This window comes from Orcinus orca, chromosome 10, assembly GCF_937001465.1.
Source record: "Orcinus orca chromosome 10, mOrcOrc1.1, whole genome shotgun sequence".
Taxonomy (NCBI): domain Eukaryota; kingdom Metazoa; phylum Chordata; class Mammalia; order Artiodactyla; family Delphinidae; genus Orcinus; species Orcinus orca.
This window is the reverse complement of record NC_064568.1, coordinates 31796457-31809016: the sequence shown is the minus strand read 5'-3', so window position 1 is coordinate 31809016 and position 12560 is coordinate 31796457. Positions and strand designations below refer to the sequence as shown.

Genomic DNA, 12560 nt, shown 5'->3' with positions numbered 1-12560 from the left:
GTGTGCAGTCTTATCCACTGCGCCACCAGGGAAGTCCAGAACAAATTCTTAAAGTTTTGTTTGTGTTTATTTAATCTTATGGGTTGGGATAAAAGGGAAAAGCAGGTTTTAGACTATGTGGGAACACTTTGCTCTGAAGATGGTTTATCTTACATCTGGGTAGGTGGGTGGATAAAAGTCAGGGCCAGATACAGAGCATGTTTTAAATCAAAATATATAGTGAATTCTAAATTATGTTTGTAATGATTAATGAGACCCAGTCAAAAAGATATTATGATTAAATTTCTCTCTTTTTGTAAGATGAAGTATTTGAACCAATAAATATTGATATCTACTTTCCTCTTTGAGTCTAATAGGAAATAAGCTGATAAATGCTTCCTGTCTTTTCTTCCCTTTGAAAAAACACTGTGGTGAGAGGAAAATGAGGAATGGGTTCTGCTCTGACGAACATTAATTGGTAAGGCAGACATTATAGAATATCTCAGCCATGGTCCCCAGATGGGAGGCTACCACAGCATATTACTCTAAGACACTACTCCTTTTGGCTCTCCTGAAATGAAAAGCACAAACACAAAACAAAACAGTACACCTGGCTAGAGAGAGTCATTACCATCACATTCATATAAAACTAAACCCATCCCAAGGGGAAAGGTGCCTAGACCTTTTGGAAATCCTCTACCCCAAAACTGGGGTGCATGGGGTAGGGTGCAAACAGGAGGATGCTGAGCAACTAGTGAAATTTCTATTAGGTTTCTTTTTATTTTTTAATTACGCCAATATTAAGGTGTGTTTAATTCATTGGGTGGGCCAAGGAGGATTGAAAGGTCTGAAAATCAGTAAAGTTAGCCTACTAAAGTCATTCTGTATTATCATTTCATTGTATGAACTTGGGCCTTAACTACTTTTTCTGGGCCCTACTTTTCTCAACTATGAAATGCTAAAGATGACAAATAGCTAAGGCTTCTTCCACCCATAACACTGTAGGATTATATTTTTTAAAAGATGCAATATAAAAATACCATTTAGCTGTGTTAGATGAATTTGCAATAAGTACATTATTGTATGTGTCTTCCTTCCTCTACCTGCCACTCCCAACTCTCATACCTCTCTCCCAGACAAAAGACAAGGCAATGTCAGAAGATCATCCTTATTAGTTCCTAGAACCACTTACTGTCCAATTAACCAGCAATTACCTTCACACATCTTAAGTTCCAACCAGGAACAGAGGCAAGCCATATTCCCAAACTTAAGTTTTAGGTGAAGAGTCAATTAAAATTTGAATGAACCTGACTAGCTTACCCTACCTACACAATAATAAAAAGTATGCTTAAAATTTTTTTCATTCCAAATTTATTTCTTCTGTGTATAGGTGCCACAGAGATGACACCAGGTTTTGAATGATTCAACAGTATAAGATATTCTCTTATGAGTTTAAAATTAGTTTCTATCTTTTGGTATTTTACGAATTCTTTTCCTCTTCCCATAAGCCTAGTATAGCACTTTCCTTAGGGAGTGGGAGCACATTGGACTCTTAAGAATCTAAAAATTTCTAGGATTCTTTTTTTACCTGTTGTTTCTTTGTTATCTCATTGGACATCAATTTAGCAGAGTCTAAGACTTTAATTGCACTTTCATCTTCTAAAATGTTCCCTTCTGAAGATGATAATGTTTCTAAAATTTTTTTCTCTATATCTTTTAGCTGTTTCTTATTAGCTGCAGACTGAAGAATAAGAGCATTTCGTTCCTCTTCTAATTCTGGTCTAAAAAGATAAAAACATTTAGTCTAAATTTATAGTATTTTATCCAAATATTAGATATCCCAATTTTGTAGACAGTTAAATAATTTTGTAGACATATAATACAAATTAAGATGAGTAATCTCTTTTTCCTAACCTAAGAAAAAAATGCTCCCATGAAAATAATAATTTGAGAAACTCAAGCAAAAAAAAGCATTAATTACATATATGTAAAATGTGGCAATAACATATACTACAGTAAGTCTAAGAATATGTTAAATTTATCCATATGGCTTAGCTCATTGTGTGAGAATAAGAACTGGAAAAGAAACTCAGAATATGAGACTTCTTATCTATTCCTTGGCTTAATCATATTCAGTCCCATTTTCATCATCTCTTCTACAACAGGAGACAGAAAAGATGACTCATCCTACAACTGGCTCTTCAAGTAAAAGACAAAACTCGCACTTATATCTTAACAGTGAAGGTATGAAACTTCAAAATAACATAATTCACCATGTTATAGAATATTTTATGACATAGTTCTGTCTTGGATACTGCGCAAGTGGGATAAACACTGAAAATAACAAAAGAACTTCATGGTACATATTTTCACTTATAAGTTGATTTCATGTAATAGACTACTTGATAGTGTTATATTAAGCTTCAAGTGGAATCAAAGGTTTCCTTCAGGAAGCAATTCTTTACTAGTAGCCCTTCTAGGTATCATAATATTTTTTCTCATTTAAAAAATAATACATGCTAGCAATGGAAAAATACATAAAGTATAAAGAAAATAATAAGAATTATCCATAATCTTACCAATCCTAAGGATTATCACTGTCAATATTCTTTCTCAATCTTTTTTTGGTATATATGGATATCCATTCATGCATTAACTTTTTAAAAACAAATATTACCCCTACCATATATAGGTTTGTATCCTGCTTTTTCATTCTTGTCCTAAGTATTTTCTTATTTCATTAATATCCTGTATATGTCTTTGAACACATTTCTGATTTTGTCTGTAGCATACATTCCTAGGGATGAAATTTTTTGGCTCAAACAGTCAGATACAAGTCAGAAGTCATGGCATATCACCTGAATCCTGCTACCCATACTAAAAGCCCAATATAACATGGTTGGTTTATAACTTACTTGTTACAGAATGGCTATTTTAAAGAATTAAATACTTATTTAATTTATAATGACAAAATATAAAATTTTGACAAGGTTTCAAAATAATCACATAACAAAAGTATTAATGGCCTACAAATATCCCTCTCTATACCCCATGGAAGTATCTAAAAAAACACGTACCTTTCCTTTGCAACAACAATACCTAGTAATTGATCTTCAAGTCCTTCTGGAGTTATCATGAAATTGAGCAAAGATAGCTTTGTAGCCAGCTCTGGCATATAGTGTGGATTCCTCAGCTTTGTGGTGATATAAAACTTGAAATCAAAGGAATACTCAATAATGACCTCACCAAGTCTGATGCAATCAATGCCACCTGTATTTCAGAAAAAAAATGCAGAATAAATAAGCCAAAGTTACATAGCCCATCCCCCCTGTTAAAGCCCTTCCTAGGTTACAAGTAAAAAGTCATAAAGTAATTTCAAATAGAATACAAAAAGGTGTTGCAAAAGTCACATATAACACAGAGGCAAGTAAGCAATTATACAGCAGGACTCATTAATTCTGGGGTACTATAAGACATTTTCTCTGGTTGTCATGGAGCCTTCTAAATCAAGATTCCTTTTGATCTTACTTCTTCCATTACTTTTCAATAATGATTCCAAAATTATTTATATATTGCTAAAGCTCTTAAAAGTACTAGCGCTTGACAGAGATCAAATTTTTATAAGCAGAAAGATATATGGTGGGCAATGTCTACCTAAAGTCAACTCTGGTCCACATTAACCACTACTATTCATAGTAATGGACTTTGTGGGGTCCTTGGTCACAAGATAAAGGAATTTCAGGCTGGCTTCAACTTCATGTTCTCTACTGAACAACAGTCTAGGTAACAGTGATTAAGGCAATGAAGGTATTTACTTTAGAATATCTGATACTTGTTCCAAATTTCCTTTCATGCATAACAATGACACAGAAGTTCTGCGTTAACATTATTATTAAAATATGTAATGTTTCTCTTGCCTCAGAGATAATCCAATCACCTTTCAGTTTTACCAGCTAATATCAATTGATTTCTACCTTGTTTAAAAGTTTGTCTAAGTAGTAAAGGCTCCAAAGAAGGATCCAGTTCTTCACCAACATTTTCTAATAGAAGTGGAGTTCCAAACTGAATACAGTTTTCCAGCGTTCTCATATAGTCTGAATCTGATAGCTTAATAACACTAAGCTGATTTTCTTTCTCAGAGTTTTTGATCCATTTATTGGCTTGACCCTGGGGGTCAATCATTAAAGGCCTAGAATATAATAAGAAATATTCTGAGAGGAATAAATAGATGTTGAGATTTCTTTAAAATTATATAATTTACATAATAAACATCACCATCAATCTGTACAAAGTGTTTCACGTACATTACCAGGATTAAGCTTCACAAAATTCCTGTGAGAAAAAAGTGAAAAGGAGTTTTATTCTTATTTATTTATTTATTTGTTTGTTTTTGCGGTACGCAGGCCTCCCACTGTTGTGGCCTCTCCCGTTGCGGAGCACAGGCTCTGGACGCGCAGGCTCAGGGGCCATGGCTCACCGGCCCAGCCGCTCCACGGCATGTGGGATCTTCCTGGACCGGGGCACGAACCTGTGTCCCCTGCATCGGCAGGCGGACTCTCAACCACTGTGCCACCAGGGAAGCCCCCCCTCATTTATTTTTGAAGTGAAGAAATTCAGTCTCAGGGAGTACTTTGCCCAAGGTTCTAAGGTTAAAAAACTAGTTCAATGTCAGAAGTAGGACAAAGAGCTGTGTTTTTTCCAACATAACATACTGTTTTCATGGTAATTTTAATACATGTCATCTGTTAACATAATATAAAAAATAATCCTACGTATTTGATAAAAACTTAAAATAAGAGATCCACTAGCCTATAACGGATTTCCTTAGGTTATGAGTAGAACCATAAACTAAGTTTCCAAGTTTAGTTTAGTATATATTTGAGATCTATTTAGGAATTTTTTCTATGTAAGTATGGTACAGACTTTGTGTTTAAGAACATATGATTCATGGTTTCAGAGAATCAAAATATGATGTGCTTTCCTCTTCTTCAGTGATGATGCTGTCTTAGGTTCCTTTTATATTCAGTACAGTGCATTAAATTATCTTTTAAAAATATAAGCACAGAAAGGGGAGTTTTCATTCCATGTCACTTTGCCTTTCCCATTCTCCTTCTGTTTCAACAGCTTCTAGGGATAAAAATCCCCTTTCCCTTTGCCTAAAAATAAGCTCTTCAATCAACTACTCCCAGATAACTTTGTTCTTTTATTTTCTTTCCTTTCCAAAAAACAAAACAACCCAATACTAGCTGACTGGTTGTTTTCTTTCTCTGCTCAAACTGTGCTGAAATCCTATTGAAAGCACAAAAAAGTACAGACACTAGTTAAAATTTACTTTTGCTATCATAGCAAACAGAGGAAAAGTGTTCCGGAAATGAGAAAGTTATTTTGCACACAATTGCTTAAAAGTTGTCTAGTAATTAGACTAGATGCTTTTAGTACCTTTCAAGGCCCTGTTTAAAGGGACATTTTTTCTTCCTTACATGTGCTTATTATTGGAAAAATATGGTATTTGTTCATTACCCTGCAAAAAGTAACTATTTCTGTCAATTAAGATTTTTAATGCCTATCAATATTCTTGGTAAAACCTAAATCAATGTTCTCAGTAATGCAATAATTAGAGATCCTGTTTATTCTAAAAGAAATCCAACTTCTACTTAATACAACTTTCTGTATTACAAATACAATTGGAAAATTGAGTTGTGTCCATCAGAGAAATAACACCACGCCAAGTTATTTGTATTCTGTATGTACATGACTGTAGGTATGAAAGTAATGCTCATCTACATTTGAGATCTTTGGGCAGTCTGAAGAAAAAAGCATTATCAATCTATGCTTCTGACAGAGGTAGTAATTTTGGGGAAAACAAAGCTTTGCTGTTAAGTAGCCAGTAGCCAGTGTTGTATTAGTAAACGATAATAAAGCAGAAGGGTAAGTATTTTCATTGTGGTTAAAAAGTAAGCAAGGGGGGGCTACCCTGGTGGCGCAGTGGTTGAGAGTCCGCCTGCCGATTCAGAGGACACGGGTTTGTGCCCCGATCCGGGAAGATCCCACATGCCGCGGAGCAGCTAGGCCTGTGAGCCAGGGCCGCTGAGCCTTCGCGTCTGGAGCCTGTGCTCCACAACCGGAGAGTCCACAACAGTCAGAGGCCCGTGTACCGCAAAAAAAAAAAAAAAAAAAAAAAGTAAGCAAGGGGCTTACTCCTTGGAGTACTCCATGGAGTGGTGGCACTCCATGGTATGGAGTGACATCTTTAAAGGAAAAAAGGAAAACCAAAAGAATCCAAAAAACTGTCAACTCAGAATTCTAAACCCAGCAAACAATATCTTTCAAAATGAAGATGAAATAAAGAAAAAAAGCTAAATGAATTAATTGCCAATAGACCTGTACTCAGGAAGTGCTGAAAAATATTTGTCAGGCAGAAGAAATATGAACATAGAAACATAAAGAAATGAAGAAGTCTAAGGGCATTCCCTGGCGTCCCAGTGGTTAGGGCTTGGTTCTTTCACTGCTGTGACCCAGGTTCAATCCCTGGTTAGGGAACTAAGATCTTGTAAGCCGTGCCACCACAAGGCCAAAAAAAAAAAAAACACAATCAAAAAGTCCAAAAATGGGGAAAAAATGAACATAAACATAAAAGACATTTTTCTTATATTTAAGCACCCTAACATAATTACTGTCTAAAGCAAAAATAGTAACAATGTATTGTGGGATTTATGACATATGAAAAATAAAATATACAATAACAGCACAATAAATAGGAGAGAGACATTGGAACTATACTGTTGAAAGATTCTTATACTATATGTGTAGCAGTATATTGCTATCTGAAAGTATTCAGAAACTAAAGATGTGTATTGTAAACTCTAGAGCAAACACTTAAAATAGGGAATATATAACCAACAAGCAAATAGTGGAGATAAGATGGAATCATAAAAAAATTCAATTAATCCAAAGCCAGGTGGAAAAAGAAGATAAAAGGAACAAAGAACAGATGAGACAAACAGAAAAGAACTTGTAAGACAGTAGAGTTAAATCTAAATGTATCAATAATTCCATTAAGTATAACTGATCTAAATACTCTGATTACAAGTGAGAATTATATCAATTATATCTCTATTTTAAAAAACAGAAAAAAAGTCATGTAATCCCTCCCATTTAAAAGCTTCAAATGGTTGGTAATGTTCTGCATCTTGATTGTGGCAGGGATCATATGACCATAGGCCTTAATCAAAATTCATAAAACACTGCACCTAAAAAGGGTGAATTTTATTGTATATATCATATCTCAATAAACCTGACATAAAATTAAAGAAAAAATAAAGTGAGGAGAAAAACAAAGACATTTTCAGACCAATTCACAAGTCCTTACTAAACGAAAGACTGAAGGGACAAAGATAGCATTACAAATCAGTGAGGAAAGGAAGAATAACTCAATAAATGCTGCTGGGGTAAATGGTTACCATTATAAAATAAATAAATAAAATTAGATCCTTACCTTTCATCACATCCAAAGATGCAAAAAGAAGCAAGCAACAGGGTTCTAACTGTGAACTGCTTTCCCAGTTCACGACTCTGTTTCTGAGAACTATATTCTTGACCTACTCATGTGTGTTACTACAATGGCTTGGCCCCCAGTCATAGGTGACAAGACCTAGTATGGATATTTGTCCCACACTAAACTAATCAGATTTTTCTCTCATGGGAATTTGAACTTGCACTTAATGGTTCTGGTTAATGTATATTATTCAACTGATGTGTTTTGTGAACTTAGGAACTAAGGCTTCATTAGGGAATGGCCATGTGTACAGAAGAACAGAATCAGCATATAATCAGAGACAGACCAATGAAGCAGCTGCACAGAGAAAAACACAGAAAATAGGTCCTACAGTGAGGGAGAGAAAGAGAGACAGAGGGAGAGATTGAGACTGATTGGGAGAGATACCAATTTTCATTGGTATTTTCATTACAAAAGCCTACTGGCTCAACTTTTCTCTGAGGTACACTTAAGATACTCTAAAGTGAGTAGCCAAAAGAGTGAACATTAGTTACATTACTGGGTTCTGCTGTTAGGAGGCAGAGAGAAGAGATTAAGCCTCTGTGGTCACTTACAGTGTCCAGAAGGATGATAGCCATAGATGAACACATTGGTCCCAACTGGCAAGAAGTGAAGTCTGGTCTATAAGGATGGAGACTCATCCCTCAGAACTGACCCAGTCCATGACTTATTGACCAGACAGTCCAAAAATAACAGGTAGAAAGGAGTAACACCATTGAAATATTACTGTATTAGAAGAGTCATCTTTCTGCCAGAAAATGACAGATTGTTTTCTTCAATTTACATACAATCCTGAAACCTCTGGTTTCCCTGGATTTCAGTTAAGCCTTATAGATATCCTAATAGCATTTTTGAACTGCAATTTAAAAAATCTGAATGGCCACCAAATGCATAGAAAAGGGTTCTAAAACAGAATACTCAGGGTCAAATATTCTGTTAAATAGAACTTGCCCTGCTTTACAAGAGAACACATTTTCTGGAATAGCTAATTACACTTCCTCGGATTGTAATAAATTTTACTAATTGCGTAGAAGTTTCAACCTAAGGATGTTCACTCTCAAGTAAAATTTTGAGTGGATAAGCACTCAAAACACATACATCAGTATTTCAGTAAAATGATACTATCAATATAAAGGAGACTTAGACATCTTGAAGTATCTAGTAAGTTTTCCAAAGAATATAATAAACAATACCTCAAACTTTTAGAATGTAAGATTTCCTTGTATCTTTAATGTATCTTATATCTCAAAAGAAGACTGAAATTTCCATTACAGTTATAAAGGTAGCAAATGGGATACCCTATTCCACATTTCACTTAACATAATAAATAAGAACAAGGATTTGGAAGTTAAATTGCCTGGGTTCAAATTCTTCCTCCACCATTTACTAGCTCAGTTATCTCACTACATTTCAAATTAGTAAATCACTGTGGGCCTCAGTCATCTCATCTGTAAAATGGAATAATAAGAACTAACTCATAGGAATTTGTGAGGATATAAGGCACTTACAAAGTACCTCAAGAATATAAGAACTCAATAGTATCTATCATAGTATATTTGACATAAGATCCCAAGAAAAGACTTAAATTAGATGACAACATGACTAAATAACCATTTATAAGAAACTATTTCTCAGATGAGAGTAATTTCCCAAGTTTTTGAAAGTGATATAAATAAAAGGATAACAGTAAAAACCATTTGGAAAACTCATATAGTTATCACACTATCAGTGATAGTGTTGAAAAATATACATGAAATTGCATAAATTATTGTTATAGTATCATGAAAATGGGTAGAAATACCTAGTTAAAATAAATACATTGAATAGCCAAAACCTGCCAACGGCCCAAGTGTCCGTCAACAGGAAAATGCATAAAGTTATATAGTCATGTAATGGAATACTACTCAGCACAAAAATTAGTAAGATTATGCTGTGTGGAAAAAGCCTTATACAAAAGACTACATACAGTATGATTCCATTTATATGAAGTTCTAGAATAGGCAAAACTAACCTGTGATGGAAAATAATCAGAATAATAATCTCCTATGGGATGAGGGTGGGGATTTACTGGGAAGGGACAAAAGAGAATGTTTTATACCTTGACAGAGGTTTGGGTTGCACAAGTGCATACTTTTGTTAGAACTCATTGAATGGTATAGTTTTAAGTTTTGTGTATTTCATTGTATGTAAATTTTACCTCAAAAGAAAAAAAAAAAACAAATATTGAACTTTAGTTAATGGTATGCATGCCGAAGTATTTGGAAGGAAGTAGATCCATGTCTGCAACATATGTTGAAATACATGAAAAAGGATGAGTTGATGGATGGATAGAGGGATAGATAAGAATAATAAAATGTTAATTGTAGGATCTAGGAAGTAGTAGCTATACAGGCACTTTAAAATCCTTTCAACTTTTCTCTATATTTGAAAACCTTAAAATAAAATAATTGAAAAATAAATACTTTATGTTCCTTACCAACGCCTGGAGTTATTAACAATCACTCCATTGTCTATGGAGAAAGTATCTGTAGGCAATCCAGCAATATTCCAAGCTCTAATTTTTACTGGATCACCCAGGGTCTTACTCAATGAGAACTCCTCTGAACATGGGATTTTTTTTTGCTGTAAGAAATAAACAAATTTCTTTTGATGTTTTCTCTTGTCTTGTTGATTGAAATATTGTTAACATTAAAATACTGATTTGTTATTAGATATTGTTTAATAATTCTAAAGAACAAAAAGAAAACTGAAAGGAAAGTTGGACTATGGAAGTATTTTACTGATCAAACAAGAAGAAAAAAAGAAAAACCCCATATTTTCAGTCATTTCTCCCCTTCTCTGTTTTTATTATCATCTTTTCCCCCCAGATACCCCAACACATACTTTAAGTGTTCTATATAAAGAAACTTATGAAATATAAAACCATTACCTTGCACAACATGCTCCAATCTTCTGTACATGTTTGTCGAAAGCCAGCAGTGAAAGCACCAAGGTAGGCTATTACTCCTGCTGATACTAAGACATCACCAGTCAAATTTTCATATACTATCTGAAGGTCATCTGCAGCTTGAGACCATCTGGGAGATTAATCAAAGGCAAAATAGCCTCATCATAGAGAATGATCTATGATAGTAATTGAAAGGGCTAGGGGCTTCTAGTCCAAACTCTATAACAAAATGCCATGAAATGTTGGGCACTTGCTTATCTATAAGCAAGGAGGTTGGGTCCCTTCTAGCTCTAACATGCTATAATATATATCTATGTTATACAAATGATAATCTACCTTTGATTATTAGAATATTAGGCATTTCTTACACGACTTGTTCTTTCAGAATAAGCAAAACAAAAAAACCACCAGCATTTTGTCTAATAATTTTAATCAGGATGATTTGGTCTAGTGGCCCTGCTATTTGTTCCTGAAAAACATAGGAACATTTGCAATTCATTACCAAAAATTACATTTAAGTTGTATAGCAGCTGACATACTAATGCTAAGGTTGATGTTTTTTTGCATTTAATGAAACCTTTACAGTAAAAAGTGCATTACAAGGAAGAGATATGGGAACATATGTATATGTATAACTGATTCACTTTGTTATAAAGCAGAAACTAACACACCATTGTAAAGCAATTATACCCCAATAAAGATGTTAAAAAAAAAAAAAAAGTGCATTACAAAACCATCTAATCTACCTTACAAAGTATTGTCAAAAGTATGTAACTTTATCATGCTATTCATTCAACAAATGTAGTTAATAACTATGATAGTTGGCTGGCCAGTACAAATAAATAGATTAAAATAAAGCTAACTGGCTTTGTTGTATCAAGTCAGTTATCCGAAATAAATTTAACAAAATGAACCATATATCCACTACTCCCTCCCATTTTATTATGAAAAATTTTAACATACATAAAATTGGAAAGAACTGCACAATGATCACCCACATACTCACCACTTAAAAATTACCATTTGTTTTATTTGCTTCTTTCTCTCTCTCTCTCTCTCTTTTTTAACATTTGAAAGCAAGTTGCAAACACCATCCTTGACATTGATATTCTGTTAGGAGAAGCTTAGCCAGGTACTTTATAGAAAGTCCCACAATCTCAACCAGCCATTTAAAAATCAGTAATCATAATAAATATCCAAAGAAAGTCACATATTCAAGCCCGACCTTGTAAAATATTGTTAAAAGGAGTAGAAATCTGACCTTGATTTTTCTCCACCTAGTCCTCCAATTAGTTTTGAGGCTCTTTCAAGTTTCTTAGCACAGAGTTCCACCTGGTCTTCTAAACGAGCCTTTTCCTCAGTTTTCTCAAGAAATGTTGCTTGTAAATTTTCCAGATGATGTTCTACTTCTGCCAGTTCTGCTCTCTTCTGATTCAAAAGCTCCATTGTCTCAGCTAAGGACTTCTGAGCTTCTGTTAAGCGGGCTTTCTTAGGAGCCACTACCTGTTTGGGAACAATATATGCAGCTATAATGTGTACTATATAAAACTGACAATCGACATAATCCTTTATAGATATTATGAATTTTAAATGTTTATTTATGATTATAAATACATTTATCGCTTATAACAATGAATTATACAAATTTTAAATGCCTTAAACCTTACATCATATTTTTATATGCAGAAAAGTAAAATATATTTCTATGTCTTATAAAATATATAAAATCATTCTGGACTAGCAAACAGTTATCTATAAAATAGGCAAGTTATTCTGGACTAATAAAAATGTCATAATATGTAGCAAGAATAGCATAATATATAGCAAAATAATGAGAAGTTGCCATTCAACTGCTGCAAAAAAAATAGAAAAACATGTAACAGGAGTTACAAATGCTTAAAAATACATGAAAGTGCTTTTTTTTTTTTTTTTTTTTTTGCCATTTCCAAGTCAGCTTGGAAATTCTCAATGTCTTCCCAGTCAGCTGAGGCTTACATTTGCCTTGAGGGGATTAAGACATTAGCAGTAATACAAAGAGAAATAAAGTCTCGGTGTTCAGCTTCACTACCAAAACTGAAT

General features: G+C 33.9%; 1 protein-coding gene across 1 annotated transcript in view; it reads right to left on the bottom strand.

Moving 5' to 3' along the window:
* The window catches only part of DNAH12 (dynein axonemal heavy chain 12), a 229243-nt gene that overhangs the window by 37592 nt on the left and 179091 nt on the right, over positions 1-12560 (bottom strand). Inside the window, exons 54-59 of the mRNA XM_049715390.1 lie at positions 11743-11984; positions 10464-10611; positions 10011-10156; positions 3954-4168; positions 3057-3249; positions 1568-1760 (exon numbers count right to left, since the gene is read on the bottom strand). Coding sequence (XP_049571347.1) covers positions 1568-1760; positions 3057-3249; positions 3954-4168; positions 10011-10156; positions 10464-10611; positions 11743-11984 — 1137 coding nt within the window. The remainder of the gene's footprint in view (positions 1-1567; positions 1761-3056; positions 3250-3953; positions 4169-10010; positions 10157-10463; positions 10612-11742; positions 11985-12560) is intronic.